At 42.6% G+C, this 24,556-nt stretch overlaps 1 protein-coding gene across 1 annotated transcript in view; it reads right to left on the reverse strand.

Moving 5' to 3' along the window:
- Nucleotides 1-24,556, reverse strand: part of NUAK1 (NUAK family kinase 1) — a 46,959-nt gene that overhangs the window by 3,422 nt on the left and 18,981 nt on the right. Inside the window, exons 2-6 of the mRNA XM_068664454.1 lie at nt 19,704-19,824; nt 8,639-8,790; nt 7,325-7,390; nt 670-789; nt 266-398 (exon numbers count right to left, since the gene is read on the reverse strand). Coding sequence (XP_068520555.1) covers nt 266-398; nt 670-789; nt 7,325-7,390; nt 8,639-8,790; nt 19,704-19,824 — 592 coding nt within the window. The remainder of the gene's footprint in view (nt 1-265; nt 399-669; nt 790-7,324; nt 7,391-8,638; nt 8,791-19,703; nt 19,825-24,556) is intronic.

Below are 24,556 nucleotides of genomic sequence, written 5' to 3' on the forward strand. Positions count from 1 at the left end.
CTGCCATAGATCTAGTTAAAAGAGCTTGCTGAAGTTTCCCCAAGGCAATAAAATCTATCTGCTATAAAACTTTCATTTCAAAAGGGCTTTTGGTAAATGCTGTACCCAGATGGGAATTGAGAGCAGATGAAGTCAGTAGGGGAATGAGAGATTTTTTTTCTGTGTCATTCTAACATGACACCAAAATATTCCAAAAGGCACGGGGCAAATCTTCCATTCTGAACTCCTGTCAGCTCAATACATTGCCCTCACTCCTTTTTTATACCTGAGGTCTGTGTTGGCTCACGATATTCTCCACTGCTGATTTGCCTGATGAGATTTTTGTGATCAAAGCCATCAAAGGGCATCGTTCCATAAACCAGAGTGTAAAGCAATACACCAAGGGCCCAGCTGTCAACCTGCAATACAGAGACAATGAGTGTGAAGCCCAGGAAAGCTGATCCCCGCCATTCTCCCTGCCATGTCCAGATGTACCTACCAATGGGCAAACCAGAATCTAACATCTGAATAACCACAGGTAAAGCAAACAAAGGCAGCTCGAGAACTTTCAGCACGGGAGACACTGACTCACACATACATGAACAATAACTCTACTATTAAGACTAACCCACAAGGCTGGTATCATCAAGGACATCCCAGTACCACCACAGAAAAACTGACCCTTCTTACCTCTGGGCCTCTGTAAGGTCGTCCATTAACTATTTCAGGGGAAGCATACAGTGGGCTTCCACAAAAGGTCTGCAGAAACTTGTCTTTGTGATAGAGGTTGGAGAGTCCAAAGTCAGCAATCTGCAAAGACAATTGCACAAGGCTTCTGTAACATTAACAATATCTCAAAGTAACAGAAAATCCTTTATTGGGAAGGACTAAGCTATACTTGACCCTGCTGCAGGGCAGGGTTCTCAACGTGGATAACCTCTCAAGTTCACTTGCCAACCCATTATTCTATGATTTCATGGCTTTTTTAGAAGGCTTCCTAGAGAAGGAGAAGGGTCCCCAAGTTAAATCCTCCAGACTAGGAACAAGAATGTTTTGATTCCATTCGCAGACAGGTCACTGCCAAGTACAACCATCAATTAGTGATTTTTTGCTAGATGAACTGCATGTGCTTACAAAGACAATTTCATACCGGGAGGCACTGGACTATTGTCCACTGATTACTCTTCATCTTGTATAATCATTAATACCAAGGGAATGCAAACAGAATGTACTACTGTTCTTATATTGCACATGCAAGCCCAAAGCCAAGATCTTTCAAAACAAGAGGAGGAGTGAGGCAGGTGTGTCATAGGAAACTAAGTGTAAGATTACAAAAGCAAGTGATTCTTGAAATCATGTGGAACATAGCTCTGCTTGAAAAGAGGGGAAAGTGAGGCAGACAATAACTGTTACACATTCAGGGACTCCAAGCTGAGGAATCTGAGTCGTTAAGCAAACGAGATGTCTATCATGAGATAATAAACACAAGTCTGGTTCCTAACTGGAAACAATGGGCCCAAATCTGGCTTTCCCAACACAAACAAAACTCCCCTTGAGACCGTTGGGAATCTTGCCCATGTAGGAATTGCAGGATCAGGTCCAAATAATTTGTTTACTTCAATTCCCTGTTCTTGTTCAAAACAAAAGCTGAGGATAGCAACACTAAATACTCCCACAACCTTTGCATTTCCTTTGTTTCTTTAGCAGAAGGCAACACATCTCATTTTTTATCTTGTTTGAAACCTAAATGTTTCTGTTTCCTAGAGATATTTTTATGACTGCCCACTACTGACATAGGACATACATAAAAGACATAAAGCACAGGCATAAAAAAGGTATTATCAGTTTATAGCTTTAAGAGACAGGGGCTTTCTCTGGGTTTTTCTCACCTTATTCATGTCTTTTCTACCAGAAAGAAATTAAACCCCAGAAAGAAGCAGTGATTACTTGATATTATAAGAAAAAATTCAAGATAAGACAAAGTGAACAGAAAAGAAAGGGAATTTACCAGCAGCAGCAATAACTCTTGACTTTCTAAAATGTGTATCACTATTGCTGCTAATACCTGTTTAACTCCAATGTCTAGCAAACTCTTGGGAGACATAAAGAATTTGTCTCTATTAACTATCAAAACTAGGCTAAAAAATGTCATAGTTGAGACTGAAGTAAGAAAGCTGGTGAAGTACAGACAGAAGTTCCCAATTTTCTTTCCTTACCATGAAAAAAAAAATATTTATGGATAAAGTGAATATATAAATATCCATAAATACCTATCTATCTATATATACACAGATATACTTTCATGTTAAAAATATAAACTTCTATTTTAAAATATCATTTTCACAATTTTTTTAAAGTCACAGAGCAAATATGAAATTTCATACTTCCCCCTCTCCTGTTTTGATGTTCAGTGTGTGCAGGCATTCCGCTGACAATTTGGGTTCACAATGTCTTGCTCAAAGAGCAGCCGATTCCTGTTCATTAATATTAATTCATTCCACCACGTCCATTCATGGCTTGAATTTGCTCAGTCCCCCAAACAGCGTATCATCAACCCACAGCAGAAAATTCAACCCTTAAATAAACGTGGTTTGTAAAATCATCATTGTATGGCTGGAATGTCATTGAAAACAGCTGGTGTACAATTGCAGTCTGCAAACATATTCTCATGGCTCAGATTGCACTTAATTGCTCTGAATTCCACTTTCTTATCAAGTCACCCTGACTGGCTTGCAGGAAGTTGGTTTTAAGCCCTATGAAGTGTGCCCTGTCAATCATGGGAAGAATGGGATCATTTCAGCACTGAAACTTCGTGCTGGTCACTGAGTTTTATTTTAGTTCAGGATGCAGCTAAGACAAGGACAGACACTGCACAGTGTGATTCCTTAAGAAAATACATTCCCTTAACACCATGGAATGTATAAAATGCATGTAGATGTGCATGAATATATATAGGGCTACACATACCATTGTTCACACTAAGAAACTCTCAGACCGGGCATTTATGTTTTCATTTTGACCATTCAGGAAAAGAGTATTTATGTTACAGTCCACTCCCATACTCACAGACTGATGTTTATCAGCTTTTCCCATTAAAACTGTCATGCCCCCCCAAAACAAGATTAATAGAAGCCAACATTACTTCATGTTCTTGGCACTTAAATGGAACTAAGGCATCAAGTCAAAAAACTTCCTAAATTGGGAGGAGCTGGGAAGTAGGCTTTATTCCCCTCACTTCAGGAGGTGAATGTTTCGTATTTACTGTTACTCTGATCAACCAGATGTAATTTATTGTTTAAGCGTCGACTATAAATTCCATGAGGTTTGCACTTGTGGAAACTGTCGGTTTTGCCCCACTTAAGAATCTGTCTTTTTGTGCTGTAGACAGAAAAATAATTAAGTCTCTTAGAGCAATTGAAATGCATGTGCACCGGGTGAGACTTCCAGCAAGGTAAATCCCAATTACATACACTTACCCTGCACATACGAAACCCTCATGGGTTCTCGGTGGTTAGTCTGATTGGTGTCCCCTTACCAGCCCAGGAGAAAGTGTAGTTAGTGGGATTATGTTACTATTATACTTGCATTTTTGTCTCCTTCTATCACTTTGGGGCTGATCATGCAGCTTGCGTCAAGCTCTGCTAGACATCTATTTTAGGTGCAATTCCCAGTCCAGGAGCCGCCGCAGCCCTGCTGTGAGCAAGGAGGCTCTCTCCGTCGCGCCAGGCAGCATGTCAGAGGCATCCCCGGGGGTAGCTTGTGGCACAGGACAGGGACACAGCATTTGGATAGCAAGAAGCACTAATTCCCTGGCTGTTGCACAGTGCAGCAGTTTCTCTGAAGCTCGCTGCGTGCAGTTTGGGGGATTTAGGCACTGGAGAAGCACTGCAGTGCTGCACGGGGTGCATGTGGTCCTCATCATGCTGTTTGCAGGAGCTACGGGCTAATGGGGGCAACTACACCCTCACCCCACTGCTAGTTCTTCTAGCAAAGTCATCCCTAGAGTGAACCAAACACTAGGAACTCAGTCCCCTTAAGACTAACAGAGAAAATAAAGGATTCAAGGCTTTTTTTTTCAAGACCACAAAGGGCAGGCACCTAAAGCTGGTGTGAAGCTCTTCCACAGAGAGCTCTCCAATTCACCAGCTGAAGACAGCTCTTGCAGTGCTCTGGGGCTGCCTTAGCCCTGCTACCTGTCTAACCCTGCCCACCTCAGCTGCGTTAGGATTATGAAGGAAGATATCCTCTCCACAGTATGAAAGTGCCCCATTTGGGTGTATATCTGGTGAGAAAGGCAAGATAGCATTTGATGAATTGGCTGGATTAAACCCTTGTACCCCACAGATCCGGGTCTCGTAAGTGCTTAAAACTCATTTCATTTATTTGTGTTTGCTGCATTTAGCGGTTTTAAGTAATAGTTTGCAGAAAATACTACCACATATACCAAGACACTGAAAAACATAACTACATGACACTGATCAGATCACTTTCTTCCCCTCATTGCCCTCCAGCTCTGGCCTGTAGACCTACAGGACTCTCCAAAACTTGTAATTTTTTGTCAGCTTTCAGACACTGGTGTTTCCTTGCTGTACTTCAACACAATTGTTTCCAGAGACTTCTACTCACTACTTTAACTTAAGAAAAAAAGCTAATTATGTTTCCAAACACCGTTTCATGACCTTCATTTCTATAGCTAAAATTTACAAATGGTTTCCATGTTACTGTAGTATCATGTAAAATGGCTTGGGGCCCTTTTAGGCTGGATAATAACTTCTGATGGATTAATTGTCCTCTTTATTTCCTGTCCTGGAATTACTGCTTGAGTTGTGCTACACGGATCTATTTTTACCATATCTTATTAATTTTGTCCTCACGTTACTATGACATGTTTGTGTATATACCGCAGTGTCTAGATCATTGGATTCTTCAGAAACATGTTTTCAATCGCACATTGCACCCAGGAACAAAGGGATTCCTTTCATTTTGTCATTCTTAAAATCGGACTGCCAATTTTGTAAGTGCCTTGTAATCCACTGAATGAAATGTAAATAGTGACGGAGTACAGATAAGACTAGCACTCCATTTCTAGAAAATGTCTTCCACTCAGTACTTGAAGCCATCAGTCAATACCATCCCCCAAACTGCATATTTCTCTTTTTCCACCTGAATAACCAGATATAAGAATAAACTATATACATAATTTCAGAATTGGAATCTGATAGATTTGCTCCCAATAAATAATTTACAGCTCCATATGTGTTTCCTTGCCAACGGTTACTGTTTAGTGAAACAAAGAAAAAGTGGGAAGTAAAATCCTGTGCAACTAACACAGAAACCACAGTAATGCATTCAAGGCTTCAGGATCAAGGAAATAGCAGCAGTACATTTAACATCAAGTATTCAAAGCTGAGCTTAGTCGTGAGGTAGGAAAGGTGTAAAAGAAACGGAAGGGAGAAAAAGGTAAACTACAAAAAAAAAGAGTTGCCTCTTGAAGTAACCCTCATTCAAACACTATTGATAGTGATATGCATAAAATACAAACTGCTTCCCCAGCTCATTTTATTTATTAGCTTCATGAGACTTTGTGGATACTGTTAGCAGTGGACAGCTAGAGAGCCTGAAGCCACCCATCCACGCGAGGCAGCCTTGTCCACTGAGCTGTGCTCTGAAGTCCTCAGAGAAGTAACCGGAGAAAGGCTGGAACTATACAAAACACCCACAGAGCAGCTCAAACACCATTTAGTTCAGAGAAGGGCAGCCTTCATGGAAAAGGTGAGTCCAAACAGTTGAACCTGAATTTCTTGGCACAGCAGTGCCCGTCTCTGTGGCAGCTGAAATACATCTGTGGTTCTGCAGCCCCTGGGTCCCCATCCTCCCCCTCGCCCCCGCAGGAAGATCAGGCTCTCAGAAAGAAGACAGGGGAGGCTGCTGAGCCTTCTGACAAAGCGCAGCTCCCTAGAGGCTCGGGGAAGTGATTGGTTTTGCATATGAAGACTACAGTGCCGAGATCCAGGCCACCGCAGCTAGCAAATTCCCCAAATTCCTCTTTTCTCTCAAGAATTCCCTGATTAGCTGGGAAGATAGCTTGGTGCGTAATGTGGAAAGAAAGGTCATCCTGCCTGCGGAAGCCTGTTCCGTATACAATGTCCTAGAAAGGCGACTTTTTGTTTTCAGTGCTGCTGAGACCATCTGGGGCTGCCGCAGGGAGCGGCGCTGCGGGAACAGAAGCGGAGAGGTTCGCCCTGACACGGGATGTTAACAGCAAAATGTCCAAGCGCTGCATAGGATGGGCCTTCTGTAAAAGCCTATTTTTAGAAACCGCATATTTATGTGTCTTTAATCCACCAGTTGATCCAAGTTAGCTTCTGTCATCAATGCTACACAGATGGCGGCTACCATATGCTACTTTCCATTTCCATTGCACAGCAGCTTAAAATGAAGACAATCTCTCCAGCGTAAGCAGGAGGCAGTGCGTGCAGCCTCAGGACTTTCAGCAGAGAAAAAGCGAAAATCCAGACTATTTAGCTGGCTATGCAGACAGCTCCTTGATTGTTTTCCTTTGTTAATTAAGCAAGGATGCCCAAGAGTCAGCAGAAACGCTTTGGCGTCCTTGCCTCTGTCTGTGTGTCTGCAGATCAGTGAACCCAGCTAGTCAGGCAGGAACAAAGCTGAAAGTGAAACAGGTTCAGCCACCTGAAATCTTCGCTAATCCCTGCATTATTTGTCTTTGTGTTGCAGCTTTTAGCAAAAATGGAAGAAGAAGGGAAAAAAGGTCATTCCCATGCTTTCACTGGGGAGCAATGACATGGAAGTGACATCACTGACATCACTATCCAAAGTATACGTTTGTGTCTGGAGTTCCAAGGCCACTTCCTAATGAAGCACATGTGCTTTACTAGGTTTATTTTGAAACTCTATTTGCTTATTTTCCAGCCATGATCAAAAGGACATTCAGAGTGTTCTGTAGGAGGCACTTGAACCCTGTAGACCAGGAGGTGGTTTTTTTTCTCTAGCCCCAGCAGCAGTCAGCAATAATACCATTTGTAAAATAAACTAATTTGCACAAAACGTGCTGCTGTTTCCACCAGTAAATAGGTGCTGCTTGGAGAATCCTGGTCTTTGGGTGGAAGGACAGGGCCTCCTCCCCCAAATTTTGCACAGTTTCAGTCAGCGTGTCTGACTCGTCACCAGTGGTGCTCTTTCCCCAACCTCCAAACCCCTGAGCCTCTTGCCAGATGCTGTTGCTTAGTAGCTGTTGCCATAACACTGGATCTTCTAATACCTTGGATAAAAATGTTACAAAACATGCAAATCCATTCTGAGAAGATGAGAGAAAGAATCCTACCTTAATATTAAAATTGTCATCAAGAAGGATGTTTTCCAGTTTTAGGTCCCTGTGGACAACTCCGTTCTGAAATAAGGAAGGAAGAAACAGAATATAAGAAAATATTGGGCAAATCAAAGGTGAGCTGGCAGGGTGGTCTTTGCATCTGCATTTCAGGGCTGATTTCACTGTCATAACACTCACGGCCCAGTGACTAGTGACAGGCGATGTATTAGTCACTTGGTGTGTGGTTAAGGGAAGAATGACTGGAATCTGTCCTCCCACAAAGCCCGTAAAACAGCAGGAGGGGGGGGGTCTTTTTAGAACTTAATTCCAGCCCGGATCCTGCCCCCACTGCATGAAAGCAATATATTCTTCCCAGGCACCAGAAAACAATATCTGTCAATGACGTTAGTCCTTACAAAAGCCCTCCTTCCTCCAGTGTGCAGCCGTGTGGATCAGGGGAGTTAAAATCCTAAAAGACTGTAAGTGTTAGGGATGAAAACGAACAAGCTGGGTTTAGGTCAGAGACTTCTTTGAAGAAATTTGGGAAAAATTAACTGCACCAAAAAGGCCACTGCAGCTTTTCAGTGCGTCACATTGAGGACTTTGAAAATCTGCCTTGTTTATCAGAATTCAAATGGAGATTAAAATGTTCAAGAATTCAAATAAAAGACTGTGTTAGCTGCTCGTTGCCTTTAGACTCATGCACGTTTTGGCTGTATGCAGCAGGGATAAAAGTCCATGACAGCCAGTCAGTTACTTTGGGTTTAATTGCTTACATTGTTATTCTACTGGGTACCATGATGGATAAAGTCGTTAGCAAAGGGTATCTTTCTAGTGCTCCTTCTACATCTGGAAAAGTTATTTCTAACTAGTGAGTACGTGCTAAAGCTGAAGACTCATAGCTTTCTCCAGCCTATTTTGCTTTCATGTATTTTATACACTTTATAAAGTTCTTCACTTGCACATTGAAATTGTGAATTGTCATTAATTTGCACATATTAATATTAATGTACTAGAATGTCTATGTAATGCCTTTTCTAGCTAATGTAGTTAATTGTTTTTTTATGTCATGAGAACTACTTCCACAGGAAAAATGGGATGTAGGGCTAATGTAAGAGTGTGGCTGGTAGCATGCCATAACACAGGAAAACACCCTTAGTCTTTAAAAACAGGCAGAGAACTACTGTAGCACTTTCACTCTTCTGGTGTACTGATATAATCACATGCTGTCATACTTAATAATGAATGCTGTTGCCACAGACGTGCTTTGAAATATAATCACTACTCAGCCTTCAAATAGCATTTTTTAATATCAAATCCTTTGCTCACCTTGTGGCAGTAATGTACAGCAGAGACTATTTGTCGGAAGAAATGTCTTGTCTCTCTTTCGCTCAGCCGCCGCCTCTCACTGATGTAATCATACAACTCTCCTTTACTTGCATACTCCATGATGATCACAATCTTATCTTTATTTTCAAACACTGCACAGGATAAAAGAAAAAACACAAACACAGTTGATCCAATACCTTTTAAAAACACTTTAAAGGTTGAAGAAGACTTAGGATGACTGAACGTATCCTGTGTCATCACTGCAGCCTGCAGACAATCCCAAAACCTAAATCCAAAGCTAATTTTTTCCCTAGAAAGGTGACAATGTTTCAGATGAAGAGAAGGAAGTTAAGGCTTTGAGGAGCTGCTGCCTTTCACACAGCTAGATGAAAGAAGGTCTTTGCCAATACAACACAGAGCCTGGACGCTTGTGCCAATGACACCTGAATGACACCTGGCTCCAACAGGGACTGCCTCTTATCTGTAGTCCTCTTGGGGCCAGGTGACAGAAGTAATCAGGAGCTATCACACCATTTGGAAAGGGTTAATAAAAGTGATAATAGACTCTACCTTCAATGACTGCCTGATACAGAATAACAATTTGGCTTATAATGACTGTTGGTTCACTTGCCACCAAAACCCAACAAACGCACTGATGCAGGCATCCTCTTCTAGCCCAGCTCTGTGCAGCAGCACATGGGGCACAGACACCTGAGCTAGCAGTGGCTGCAGCGTCTCCAGAGCCGTACAGCTCTTCTCAGCGTGGCTCTGCAATCCATCTAATGCACTTCTCAGCGTGGCTCTGCAATCCATCTCATGCACACACCTCATCCTGGTGCTCACTTACGTCCAGACCCTGCCGCAGGTCCCACTGCATGCTGTAGATCTGTCCTTTGCCGCTTGCGCAGAGCCGGCAGTGATGCGCAGCTCCCACGTAAGCGGTGCAAGGAACATTGATCTCATACACGTCACAGCGTGCCTGTTCTTTGGGGCTCAGGGTACTTCATGCCACGTGCTGTCAAGGACTTCACTGGACTTGCAGATAACTAAACACTTAATCTGGTACAGCTGGCCATGAGAAGTCTCAAATTGCCATAATGCTCTGGCTGCTAAACTGTTTTTCCCTTCTGACACCAAAAATCCTCCACAAGCCACTGCAAACATCCTGCACCTGCCATAAATAACCACTGCTCATGTTAAAACGTGGTGACTTTCCTTCTGTTTTATTCTGTGGCAGCAGCATGCTGAAGCCATGTCACACTGGCAGCAAAACATCTTCAAATTAATGAGGTTACAGAGGTTATTACAAACGGATGCTAGTTCTGACCAGCCCTACTGGAACAATCCTTCCTGTATCTCTTTAGCAAAGCCCTGCCAGTAGTCCTTAGGGTTTAAAAACAAAACAAAACAAAACAAAACGAAAAACACCTCAGGTTTTGCAGTGAATTGTAAAGCTGCCTCTCTCAACGCGTAGACATTTGCTGCTCTTCAATTTTGTCTCATGTCCTCCAACACCTTGTCATTCAACTCCGCAAGCCAAAGCCTCTGCAGCTCCCTCTAACACCCCTGAACCCCAGCCAAACAGCTCTGATAAAAGGGAGAGTGAACAGCCAGATAAAATTGGCCGCTCACTCGTCTGCTGGCCTTGCTGTACCCCGAAGCAGAGGCTCCTGCCAGTGATTACATCCTATGTGCATCCTCATTAACAATAAACTTCAGAAACTGGAAGAGCTGTCTCTGGATGGATTATGCTTACAGTATCCTCTCCAAGAATGACAGACTGATATTGTCTGGGAAAAACTGAACATACCCTGTGTCATAAACGGAAGTGCTGTGATGTGTTACCACTGATGCACAGACTCACTGCGCTGAGCTTGGAACGGGTTCTTAAAAACAGAGCTGTGTAGGAAAGCGAAAAGTAGTCTCAGTAAACTGAGACAAATCACTGAAAATGCTTTTATTCAAGAAATTTGATTTTAAAACAAAACAAAACAAAACAACAAAACAAAACACGATCAAACAGCTGGTTCAATGAGTTAGGAGTTATTATATGATGCATGCATAAGGCGAACTAGCCACATAGCAGCATGGATCTCAGCGGACTCTTACAGGAGTGCACACTCCAACAATACCAGCCGAGGAGCATCCTGAGCTCTAGGGGCTCTTTGCCTCACCAGAGGGACACAGCCAGAGGAGAAGGGGCTCTCGGCTCTTCAATCTTCATGACTGTAGCTGAATGGTTAGAGAATTGCACAGTAATTTCTCTCTTCCACTGTTAATAGAGGTGAATGGAGAATCATTTTTTTTTTTTTTTCAGGGAGGTGGGAGGAATTTTCTTTAAAAACTGCTTCATTTCAGTTTAGAGCACCTCCATCATATTAGCTGAATCTCATGAGAAGGTGTACAGCTACTTTCCTGCAGAAAGGGAACTGAACAGTGTATAAAAATGCCTTAACTGAGAGCTCCCACCGAAGGTACAGGGAGTGGAAAGGCAGTAGGATTTATGTCTATACACACTCAAACACACTTATAAAGGAATTCAGTGGTCAAAACAATCAGACACGTGACAAGGTGGTATTCTGGCAATTCTCAGCCCATCAGACATGTACACCATGATTTTCACAGCAGCAGTTAGGATGCCAGGCAGGCTTCATCCAGACACTTCTAAATTTCCCTTCTGAGCACAGTGTGCAGTTTTATAAACATACACTCCAAGAAAGCATTGTGGCCAACGTCTGGGGGAAGAGAGGAGGGCATTAATTAAAGGCTGGATTGACTTACTGCAAATAATAATGAGGTAATAAATATACTGCCCTGTTAACACCTGGGTTGTAACCTGCAGGCTGATGACGGACAGATTGCCTCCATACAGCTTCTGGGACGGCTTGGTTCGCTCTTTGTTTTCGTTGCGGATGATTTATTATCTGCCACTCTACTGCATATTCATTCCGAAACTCGCCCCCGCCTCGAAGCGTGCCTGAACCCTGCTGCAGCTACTGCTGGTGGAGGAGCATGGCTCCAGCAGGGTCCCCTGCTCCACGAAGGCCCCGCCGCTCGTGGCCGACGCGTCGGCCATGTCACGCAGGCCGGCCTTCAGCTGCTCCGCAGCCCCGACCAAGGTCAAGGGAAGGAGGGGGGTTATGTATGAGAAAGGTGGGGTCGCTCCTGCTTCTTTCCAAGCACCGATACTCTGCAAACAGAGCTGGTTAAATAAGATAAGTGCCGGTATCAGCACCCAGACAGGTGGTAGCAGCAGAGATGGCCCGTCAATCACGTACTGAGAGACGGGAGTTGCTTGGATACCAGGCATGAGCTCCACACATTAGAGGAGAAAGCAGCGGGAAAAACACTTGCTACAAGCTGTGCGTCATTTATTTTTGAGCCACTGTGGTTCTTTCTACCACTCCACAAGCCGAAATACACAGAGAGGGCTGCAGCAAGGCTTCAGTGCAGTGGGAGGGCTGCTGCACCACCTTAGCTGTAGTGGTCAAGTGATGCTGGGTATGATAGAAGGTCTGCGATATGACAGTCCCTGAGATGAGCAAGAGTACTGCCTTCATGCACAGAGAAACAGCATTTTCCAGTGAGCTACGAGCCTGCTTGTGCTTGCTCTGTCCAGCCCTAGGAGCCTTGGCAGGGGCTAAGAGCCATGCTCTGCACAAGCAGCAAAGGGTCCTTAAGTTGCAGTGGTCAAGAAAAGATTTCTTACAGCTTTTCTTTAAATCCCTCCCGTAACTCTAACGTGTTTGTTTATTTATTTAAAAAAGAAGAAAAAAAAAAAAGACAAAATTTCTATACTTCTCAGCTGATAATTGAAACCAAATCCGTTGGCTTCAGAGCTCATTGAAGAACAGAAATGTGAAACTGGGAAGGAACTTCACTTCTCACTACCAAAGACATATCTGAGACAGAGTACATTTTGTAACGTCAACAATCTGTCTCTTTCACAGGCTGTTCTACTATAGTAATAATTCTTGGATATAATCTCTCCACTTATTTATATTTAGAGGCCATGAAATGATGAACTCAGCTTCTATCTACAGCTTTCCATCTTCCAAATAGCACTAGGAAGGGAGCTCTTGCTGATCAGCGCATTTTCTTTTCTTTTCTTTTCTTTTCTTTTCTTTTCTTTTCTTTTCTTTTCTTTTCTTTTCTTTTCTTTTCTTTTCTTTTCTTTTCTTTTCTTTTCTTTTCTTTTCTTTTCTTTTCTTTTCTTTTCTTTTCTTTTCTTTTCTTTTCTTTTCTTTTTCTTTTCTTTTCTTTTCTTTTCTTTTCTTTTCTTTTCTTTTCTTTTCTTTTCTTTTCTTTTCTTTTCTTTTCTTTTCTTTTCTTTTCTTTTCTTTTCTTTTCTTTTCTTTTCTTTTCTTTTCTTTTCTTTCTTTTCTTCTTTTTTCTTTTTCTCTTCTCTTCTCTTCTCTTCTCTTCTCTTCTCTTCTCTTCTCTTGTTCTCTTCTCTTCTCTTCTCTTCTCTTCTTCTTCTTCTCTCTTCTCTTTCTTCCTTTTTTTCTTTTTTTCTTTTCCTTTTCTTTTCTTTTTCTTTTCTTTTCTTTTCTTCTTCTTTTCTTTTCTTTTCTTTCTTTTCTTTTCTTTCTTTTCTTTTTCTTTTTCTTTTCTTTTCTCTTTTCTTTTCTTTTTCTTTTCTTTTCTTTTCTTTTCTTTTCTTTTCTTTTCTCTTTTTTCTTTTCCTTTGCTTTCTTTTCCCTTTCCCTTTCCCTTTCCCTTTCCCTTTCCCTTTCCCTTTCCCTTTCCCTTTCCCTTTCCCTTTCCCTTTCCCTTTCCCTTTCCCTTTCCCTTTCCCTTTCCCATCTTCTTCATCCCTACTGCTGTAAGGCAGTAGGAAAAAGCTACACAGGAAAGAGCCACACAGGCATCACCTCTGCTGAAACTGCCCAGGACAAGTTTGGCACTGGATGAACATACTCGCTATCCAGCTTACATGCTCCCAGAGATGGACTTCACCGCCAAAGTGCTGAAAGCCCACACAGACATGGTTTTGCAAACATCAGTCAGAAAGATTTTGTACTACATTGGACATCTCTTCACTACAGCAGTTCACTTATTTGGACTTATTTACTACAAAATTTAAATAGCAAAACAAAGCAGAAAGCTTTTGCTCTTTCTGCAAGCTTACAGGATGCTCGAGTCAGAGCGAGTGCCGAGGGGGTTGGATTTTTTTCCCCCTTAATGGACTACCTCCTCGCGGGCTGATTCCATTTGGTTTACATGTAACCCTGGGGTAAGGATTTTAGTTTGTTAGTTTAAGAGGGGCGGCCAATCTCTTCGCACTGGAACCATTTGAATTCTCCTCATGCCTTTGCTCTCTATCAGAGCAATCTCCTAAATTAGTTCCAGTATGTTGACATTCCTTCCATCTGGTGTCTTTCCATTCAGCGGTATTTTTATTACTCTCCTAACAGCCGCAGACAGAAGTACCTTTCCACTGCTACAAAATGCTCTTTTATTAAAGGTCAGCCAAATCAAAAGAACGAGCGAGTTTGTTTTTAATTTTAGAGATGCAGACTAGAATAACCTTTTCATTCAGAAAAGTCATGTATGACCCAGTTGCCTCACTTGTGTAATAAGGCAAGAATTATTCTTCAAAAAGACACATGAATACTGAAAAGTGTTTTCTGCCTTAGAATTTCAGCCCCATGTGTCCTCTGTGTTCTTGACTGCTTGAAAAGGTTTACAGCCCCTTAATGTAAAAATACTTGACAACTGTACTATTTATTTATTTATTATTATTATTAGCTTATGGCTGTTTTTGAATAGCACATGTAGCAGCCGTGAAAAAAATACAAGGTCCAATTTAGTAAACCACTTGTGTGCATATGCTTAAATTTATGCATATGCTTAATTATAATTGAAGATAACAAGATAAAAGTATGGGTTTTAAAGGTAAGCATATGCTAAATTGCTTTCCTGAATTATGGCCTTACTGCATCCCTTCTTAAATTAAAGGAATGTAGTTAAGATCCTGCAATAATCATTTTAAATCAGACGGCATGCTAGAATTTACTCCCTAGTGAGGGGATTAAATCAAAATGAGAACCATTATCCTTGACGAGGCTGTTTCTCAAAGAATGAGACTGAGGATATGCACATTTTGCCTGTCTACTATTTAAAAAGGAAGGAGAGAAAAATTGAGTTGCTACTTCAGCCACAATACTACATGTTACACTAATTGTCTTTTGTTTCAGCAAAGAATATGAGCTAATTCCCCCTTTTTTGTTAATTATGATTACAAACTGCTGAGGAACCTCAGACAAGCAAACATTTACATTGCAGTGGGAGGCCTGCGTGAGGAAAGATAGAAATACATTTAATTGCTGCTTGCCATCGTTTTGAGGTCTGAATTGAACTTGCCAGTGATCTCAAGCATTTGGGTTCATGTCAAGTCAGACAAAACATTGTTTAGGCGGTCATCCTGAATGAGAGGAAATTTATAAAGGTGGGGTAGGATAACCGAGGAGTTAAGTTTGTTCATATTCGCTTCATTACTATCATCAGACTCTAGAAATATTACTTTGTGTTCTTGGATGTTATCAGGTGAAAACAATGGAAATAAAGCACTCTAAGGTCAAAAGCCTACATAATTAGAGGAAACCAATTAGAAATGTGCTTAAATACTGTCACTGCTGAAGTACTTTCTGTTGGCTAAATTAAAAAAAAATAATAAAAAAAAAGCACATTCCAGCTTTCCAACTTTCATCAATCTTGTTAAAAGCCCAGTCAGCCACGTGATGTTTTATGGGATTTGTATTGACTTTTTCAGGTGTTTTGCACGCAGAAGGGATCAAGTAATTAGGCATCGAAATTTGTTTTGATTACGTCTGAAACACAATAGCAGAGGCTGGGCCTGCCTCCACGTTGTTAGCCTGACACACGCAGCCAGGCTGCTGCAGGAACCCAGCTTTGTCAGCAAGGTTCATGCACCTTGCCAGATGCTACCTGGTTGGCTTTTTTGTGACATGGATGCTTTCAACGTGGTGCCTTGACCAACACAACTCACGCAGCACTGCATGGAAGAGAGGCCTGCAGGCATCCAAAACACCAACTGTTCCCTTCCTTTTCCTCACACAGAAGGTCTGTTACAAAGTGTGAGATTGAACATGTGCTTGGCAAGTAAAATTAGCGTTGTGAAATATCATGCCACCATCAGCACACACCGTCAGATTTCCTTCCGTCGTCTTTGGCATTTGGGAGTACAGAAAAGTTGAAGTGATTTCCTGGTTAACCAAAGCATGTCGCCTCACTCAAGTCATTGCCTGCTTGGAGATACTTATGGAGCACCTTACTGCTTTTTTTTTTTAATTTATTGTTCTTAAGAATATCAGAAATATGACCTAAAAAAAGTCGGAAGTTCCTCTTACATGGGAAATTCATGTTTTTGGGTCTTGTTGCTGTAAAGGGTCCAGCACTCCTCTAAGCATCCTGGCCCCAATCCAGCGAAGCACTTAAGCACGTGCTTTCCTTTGGTTACTCGCTCATGTTAATGCCACCCTGTTCCACGGGCACTGAATTGTGATCCTAATATTTATTCATTCTTCAGGGAATATCTTCATTAAACTATTTCCACAAGCATGTTAGCAAATAACCTGTTCATTTTCAAATGTCTTTTGCAAATAGATGAACTTTTCTGGATGGTTACGCTGACCAAGGACAACTCTTCCTGCGCAGAAACACTCACGTAGGCACTGTATTTCATACTACAAAGACTCAAGAGCTCCCTCCCGAATGTCCCAAGCATAACTTCACTCGCATGATTGGTCCAACACATGTTTAAATGTTTACAGAATCAGGCCCTATGCTCTTCCCCGGTTTAACTTTTATAAAGTATTGCCAGATGGAACAGATTTTGCACTCAGGCTACTCCTGGAAAAATATGTTAGCTCTCAAAGGCTTTATTATCAAATCCCAGAGTTTTCAAGGCAAAAAAGAAATGGGGCAGAGGAAGGCGGGGCTGGGGGGAGACAGACAGATGAATGGACAGAGGCATTATTCTATAAATTAAAATTTATGTCCTGAAATCAGAACACTGCTAGCAAAGCCAGCTTCATTTATCCAGTCCCTTTCAAGGAGTTTAAAGTCACTTGAAAGAGCACTTCCCTTGCAGCCGCACTCGACAGATTGCCAATTACAGCCCTGCTGAGAGGTTGGAATTTCTTTGGACTCAGAACAGTACATCTACCCTCACAGCAATGGGTAAGATACGTTGCTTTTGATTTGATTACAAAAAATATCGTTAGACTGGAAAGCTTTGCTTCCACCCATTCGGATTTGCTTGGTATCAAAAAAAAAAAAAAAGATAAGCTTGTGTTTACATCAAGTTGACAAATTCAAAGGTTAATTGCTTTTAAGCAGGCAGGTCAAAAGGATACCTAAACAGGGATCCTACTTAAGGAAAACACAGGTTTGCAAATGCAGTACAAGGAGCTTTCAAAGATATTTACAGAGAGATGCAGCATTGTCCATGCTAGATAGACTCAGTGCCACCTGGCACCTACAGAAAGTGCTATCAGGCACGCAGTGGTGGTCTCATTGCCTACAGTAAAAATGAGTGAGAGAGCAGAAAGATACCTGCAGGGTGGCTTCAGACTAAAAGTTAAGCATCTAATTTAAGTTAGTCAGCTAAACCTCATCCGCCACCAAAAGGAACCTCCAGTATGTCATTTATCCCACCTATCGGAAAAAATATCTCCCAGGAGGGAGCAAACCACCTTGTGAAGACACTGATATCTCTTGACCGGGGAGAAGAAATAGACTTCTAGTGTGCCCCAACTGTCTAAATGTTGAATGGCTTAAATTTGGCAAGATGAAGCCCACCCCTGAGGACAGCGTAACTTCAACATTTCAAGTCAGATGATTGCAATATTATCACTTTTTATTGCCTCACTCAAGAGGAACAGACAATTGTGTTTAAAATCCCACTTCAATAGGATACAAATACTTCAACCCTAGATGTAGTCCCATAACTTCACCACAAATATACTCTTAGGCTTGAAATGAAGCACACACTTGAGAAGCACATGCTTAAGGGTCACTGAACTCACATCCTGATCTCTGGGCAGGACGTAAGTGCTCCTCGGGACTCGGCTGCACATCCCCACATCTTCCCAGTACTACAATAACCAGCGTTACAGCGTTGGCTGCAAGAGGCTGAGTACAAAATCTGACTGCCTGGAAAGGCTGGATGAGTACAGCCACTATTCCTCTGCTCTGTGGAATACCGTCTTCCTATGGCCAAACCAAGCAGCTGACTTCTACTGCCTACCCCTTCGGGTCATGAGTTAAACACACGAAGCCACGAAAGGCTGCTCTGCTTTCTAGAAAACTAAAAGGAAACAAACCAGCAACAGAATGGAAAACCTTCCAGAAATGAGAGAAAAACCGCTTCCAGGTTTGTCTCTGCAAAGGGCTGCTGCTGGCTGACAGACCACAAGAGCAGAGCAGAAGGAAGCGATGTCACCTGCCATAGACAACTTGCCCTCCTGGAGATGGGATGAAATCTCCACTGAAAAACTGCACCAGTTGTGCTGCAGAAGCGACACTCCTCCCTCTGTGGGGCCGGAGGGGAAAGTTTTGCTCCCAGAGGATTTTACTGTCTGCTTCTTAAAAATGCTGTAATCTTTTTAACTTTTACAAATGTTTTAACTCAGTAAAAGCTATTCAAACTAAGGATGAGAAGGGCAATTGGTCAAAGCACCGCAGCATGCTTAATCTTTTTTCTTTTGGAGTTCCCGTGCACATTTGAAATAACTTTTGTTCCATTTGCAACCCACATGCTGACACAGCATCCCTCCCCTTTTCTGTTCCCAGATCCTGTTATGAGTTTATTCAATAAAAAGACAGATATTCATCTCTTTTCAAGTAAAAGAACATGCTTTTGAATAACTCAATATGTGATACTGTAACAGTACTCCAAGCCAGCCCTTGTTTTAATCAGTTGTATTGACTCTCGGAGTGGAGCTGCCATATACATATCATCACCTTGAGTGTTTACCTCATGGGTATGTAAATACGAAGGGCTAAATTCAGGCTGCCTGTTCTGCACGTGGGGGAAGAGATGATCCTCTGGGAGGAGGCCACCCAACCCGAGTCCCTCTAGAGCTTTGGAGCCCACAGCCCAGGTCCACGGTGCTGCTGCTCTTCTTATGGAGACCCAGCAGTGGACCTCTCAGCCAGTGTCTTTTAGCACGTACCCAGCCCGAGCTATTTAGCTCTGGGATGTTACAGACTTAAGGAAGGAAGGAAGGAGGGGGATATTTTCCTACAGGGTGATACTCTATAAATATATAAACAAACAAACAGGAGAACAACGGAAAAATGCCCCTGGCTTCCTGCTCCTTGCTCTAAACCAAGGAGCAGCAGCTCCCAGAGCCAGGAATTACCAGGCTTCACTGCCATGTCCCAGGAAGAAAGGAGTTATAATGGAAAGGCAGGAATAAGGAATAAGAATGATATGCCAGCGACCAGACTGACAGAAAACCATGCAGGGGTAGATAGGAAGTGGATGCTTGGATTCAGGGGAAAAAAGCAGCAAACACAGAACCAGCAAGACTAATTGGCAGGTAAGGGAGGACCAAACTTAAGAAAAATACATGTTCATAAATAAAATGCAAAGAGCTTTCAGAGACTTTACAGACAGATACAGCATTGCCCATGCTAAGTAGAGCATACAAGGCTGGTCTTGTGGAGCCCTGTGAAGAAAAGTCCATGAGGACTGGTTGAAGGGCTGGGGACATAAACTGACATGGGGCTAATGTGAGCAAGGGTGAAATTAAACTGAACTTTCAATGGGAGCAAGATGAGATGACAGATGCAATGATTTCCACCTGCCACAGACACAGCAGATAATTCACACATGAAGAAGTTGCTCCAGGCAAAGGGTTATGCATCTGTGAAACACCGATGGTTCAGAGGGAAGGCAGTACTCAAACAGTCCCTTTGGTAAGAGGTAGGTTACACTAGGAGTAAAGGTTTGGTGCATGATCTCAAGAAACATGAACATCAGGTCCAGAAGAACATAACCGAGAAGTTGGAGAGGAGTATTGCGTTCACTGACCTTCATATATGGTGATGATATGAGGGTGGCTGAGGGATGACATGATCTCAATCTCCCGTCTGATGTGAACCATGTCTTGTTCATCCTTAATTTTGTCCTTACGAATGGATTTTATTGCAACCTATAAATTCAGGAAATCAAGCATTATTCTTGGAACTGAACAGATGCATATAATCCATTAAGGAGAGTTCAAAAAATAAATACAGATGTTAGATGTTGGCAGAACGCGGAATGACCAAAACAAAGTTTTAACATACAAACCTCCACACCCCAGCTCCTTCTTTTTATAGGAATAAATGCACAATCATTATAGTAAAGGATGGCATGAATTTTAAGATCTTCAGGTATTAGGACTTCACCGAGGGGGAGCACAGCACTGTTTGGAAGGACCTCTGTTAGCCTAAGGATGGAGGCAAACAGTAAAACTCCCAACAGCCTTTGATGGGAATAGCATTCAGTTTGACATGACCACATCTGACAATTTCTAACAGAAGCTTTGGAGACAATTTCTCACAAATGAAGTTGAGATCTCTGATGGAAAGGAGGCAGAAGACCCAGACAAAATAGATATTTGTCCATGCTAATACACCGAGAACCACATTAACATGGGTTGCTCCATGGTTCTCTGAAGAAGGCAAACTGCTCGTGAGTTAAGACTTATTTCAAAATCCGAAGAAATAAATCTTAGAAATTCACATCTAAACTCGTCCTCATATAAACCCAAAGCTTCAGGCCCTCCACAGCACTTATGCAATCACTGCAAAACCATATCCTTCCTGCATCCTTCCTCAATCAGCAACCTTTTTACAAGCACATCGTGTGACTGGGTATCTTTCCAAAAGGCAGGGTGGGAACAGAGGAAGTGATAGCTGAACTTGCAATATAAATTCAAATTATAACAGCCCTTGTGAGTGTGTGTAGGTTGCCTGTGAAAAGGGGCTTATCTGAACAACGCCATAAATAATTGCCGAGGTCAGCTCATGCCCTTTGAGAAATGCCCAAGCCAACAATGGAGAGAAGGTGGTGTGAGAGGGAAGGTGAGGGCATTGTGCAGGCTGAATAGCAGCATGGCCTTTATTATACTCAATATTTACCCTGTTTTATTTTTGTAAGGCAGAGTTCAGGGAATAAATTATCAGCTCGTTTAAGATCAACAATGCGTCTTTGAAAAGCATCACTGACCTGCTGAGATGACCACCCCTTTATGGGTAAACAACGCTTTTGTCATTCTCTGCAGCCAACTACTTCGGACCTCTCCTGGGAAAACATTTGCAAATCTGTGATTTATGTGATTTCCCCGGTTCCCTCAAAAAAAAAAGTACTTTCACTGCCTGCTTCAGTAACTGCAAGTGGCATGACCAGTACTGTTTTCATTAGACGATGTAGCATCAAGGATATCGAAGAAAGAAGGGGAAAACTTGCAATGTTATAAAATTGAAATGTACATAAACAGGAGCTACTTTAAAGGATCATGTTTCCTACAAGACCTTCAGCTCTGAAAAGCAACATTGTTCAAAAAAGCAGTAAGCATATGCCCCATCCCCTTGAATTGCCAAAGATTTCAGCACGTGCTTAAAATGAAGCACATGCTCAAGTGCTACCCTGCGTTAGGACAGCAGAACAAAAAAGCAGAAATCAAGGGTCAAACTGATTTGCATGCAAAAATCAAAGCACCTCTTTTCTTCCTCTTTACCCCAAAATTTGGTACTGAGATTTTAAAAGTAACAACATAACTATGGTCTTACCTACACTAGATATATTTCTAGCAAAGGTAATGCAGCAAGTCTTAACTGAACGAGCAATCCAAGCAATCTCCAAGTGCTTATAGAGATGGAGAAGGCAACTAACAGCAAAGACAAGGTTGGGTTCCCCCCCCTCCCTTCCCGTGTTTGCATTGGGACAGGCTGCAAATGCAAATACACCCTGTATACAAGAAGGACGTGGGTGGCTCTTGGAGCAGTATGTGCATTCCTGCGAGAAATAAATATAGACATGGGTAAAAACACATTTTTTATTAAAAGACAGCCTTGTACTTGGCTCCGAGGAAGAATTTAAGAAGGGTTTCATTGTCAAATATACAACGGGGTGCAAATTCTTCATCATTCATGGCTGGTAAAGTAATAACGGCACCCCAGAGGGCATGCCAATCTCCCACCAACTTGACTCTGTGCTTCATAGACGGGACTTTTGTAAGTCTACACATAATTACTGTAAATGGCCTCTCAGGAATAATTGCACATGTGAAAACATATATTTTTAGATACTGCAATGCAAATGTGATTGAAAAGAGCGGCAGCGCTCTGTAAATACATGTTTGGATGAATCTTCAAATGCAAACAGATGTTTTGCCCGGGCAGATATTTTTCTGCAGGACCACAGAGTTTATGGTCTCACAGCCCACGTAGAAAAGTGGTTAATGCACCTAGGAGCTTTGATTTCAAAAAACTTGGCATTTAGAGCAGGAGCTCTGCAAAGGAGGCAGTGTCCCTTCACAGAGGGATGAGAAGTTACCAGGAAGAGAGCTCCGTTTTGGAGCAAGACTTGAGACACTCACAGCTACTGATGAAGTGCTACCGCTGCGTATTTGTGTAGCACATGAAGATGCTCAAAGCACAGTGCAGCCATTTATTATTTAAGCCTCGGGCAGCAAGTGGTGAAGTGGCACTATTCACTTTCTTTGAGGAACAAGATAAGGAAATCGAAAGGGAAAGCTGATGTTACTCCTAAAGGAACGAGGACTGTGGCAGCACAGGAATTGCTGCCTGCCTCTCCCAAACTGCAGCACATCACAGGAGCATCTCAACCAACAAGCCACAGCATCATTAGAGGCCAACTCTGATAGCTTTCCCCATGTCCAGTTGCTATTTTCCCCCTCAAAAAGAGTCTTAGGGAAATGAACAGCTCGAACACATCTCAGCAAACACTTTCTACCTCGCACTGTGTGCCTGGTGGCCTGCACAGCTCCCTTCCCAAGGGGATGGGCTCAAGGACTACCAGGAGCACACAGCTGAGGGTGACCTGATCCGAAAGGCCAGCGAGGGAGTGATTGCTCTCAGCAGGCTTTCACTGTCAGAGAGGCATCCCGAAAGAGGATTAGCAGCGCAACAGGACGGCGCACAGCGGTGTTCGCGCTGGCTCCTCTGCTCCACACGAGGGATCTCTGCCAGCCAAGTGTCGTTCACCTGTAGCAGGCTGCTCGGGCTGCGTCGGCAAAGGTCTGTGGGCTTAAGTTCACTGATGTGAAGACAGCAGCACAAACAAGAAAGCAGCCAAGTGTATTTTTCAGTATTTCATAGAAGCGATGCGAGTCATGATCATGTTCGGGGTATGTCGTTGCTTTCATCTCTCTGAGCAAAATAAGATCCCTCTCTGTTTTTTTGTTGTTTGGTTGTAAGACAAATAGCAATAATGGAATTTCTTCTGTGTGTTGTGTTTTACTCAGAAATATATTCTGGAAAATATAGTGCTTTTACCACCCAACAGAGCTGGCTCCTTTTTTTTAAAAGCTCTCTGGACTGCTGCCAGACACAGTACACGACGAACCTGAACAACTTCAGCCTAATAAGAAATAATCTCAATTGAGAAATACCTTATGAAAGAACTTGTTTGTCCATTCTTTAGGTCCTTTTCTTACTTGCTTGATTATTCTCCTTGCTTTCTCTGCAACAGCTCCACTGTGTGCACCATCAAAACCTACTAAGGGTCGCCGCATGTGAAACAAGAGTAGGGCAAATGCAATATGCTTTTTTTACATCAGCTACATTAACTACTTAAAATATTCCAGATCTGCAGAGAAAGTGCTATTAGTCCCTTTGGTACTCTCAGAGCACTGTGCTTATACCTCTACCACACTTCTTCGATGTATTTTACTGGTTTTAGGACTTAGATAATTTAATTAGAGTATTTTTAGTAACTTTACTAGTGAAGGAATTTGTATTTTTCCTAGCTTCTTGTCTTAATGAGAATTTCAGATAACTCCAAGACCTTGCCTTCAGACAGAGTACCATATCAGGTTCTTATTAATGAAATCCAAAGCCTCTTGCCCTAGCAAAATAGGTTCAAGTTCACCCAGAGCCCCTGTAGCCCCGGTACACGTTCTGGCAAAACGCTTTAGCACATGCCTAACTTCACACGTGAGCAGTCCACTGACTTTCGTGGGATAGCTCACACGTGTAAAGTTAAATATATGCATAAGTAGCAAGGTCACAGCTCAAAACTAGACCATGCAATGGTCCCTGTGGGGACTGAGCTTGAATGACTTGATGGTCTTAATCGAGTTGTAGAGTTTACTGCTTATGTGCACACATGCAAGTACACGCATACACATTCCCCTTTAGGAGAACCCTTGTGAGATAAATATCCTCAGCCAACAGACCAAAACAATTGTGTCACTGTCCCTTGCCAGCCCCATGCAGCAGGAGCATCCTTGGGATCTGCTCTGCAGCCCCGGTGGCAATGGAGTCCCAAGGCCACAGCGGGTAACAGGGGAGAAAGGAGTACCAGGTATGGACTGAAACCACCCTCACACATAGGTACCAGCCCCTACATGGTAAGCAAATAAAGGGAATACCTTCCCCAAAATGCATGGCACAAGGGAGAGAAAGCAGGGGGCTGCGAACCTCTAGTCGAGCCAGACACTTCCAAAGGGCTTTGCTTGAGCACAGCTGCTGCTCACCCGCTGCTTTGCCCTCCAGAAGCAGATAGGAAAGAGGGAGCACAGCTTTTGGCTCCCTACCCCTCCATGAGTCAGCTTGCAGAGCTTGCTGGGCAGGAAGCGTGGAGAAATAAGCTGCTCTCTTCAAGGCTGCAATAAATTACCTGTCTCCATTTGCTGGAAAGAGGATTTATACTCG

Source organism: Anas acuta, chromosome 1 (assembly GCF_963932015.1).
Source record: "Anas acuta chromosome 1, bAnaAcu1.1, whole genome shotgun sequence".
NCBI classification, from domain to species: domain Eukaryota; kingdom Metazoa; phylum Chordata; class Aves; order Anseriformes; family Anatidae; genus Anas; species Anas acuta.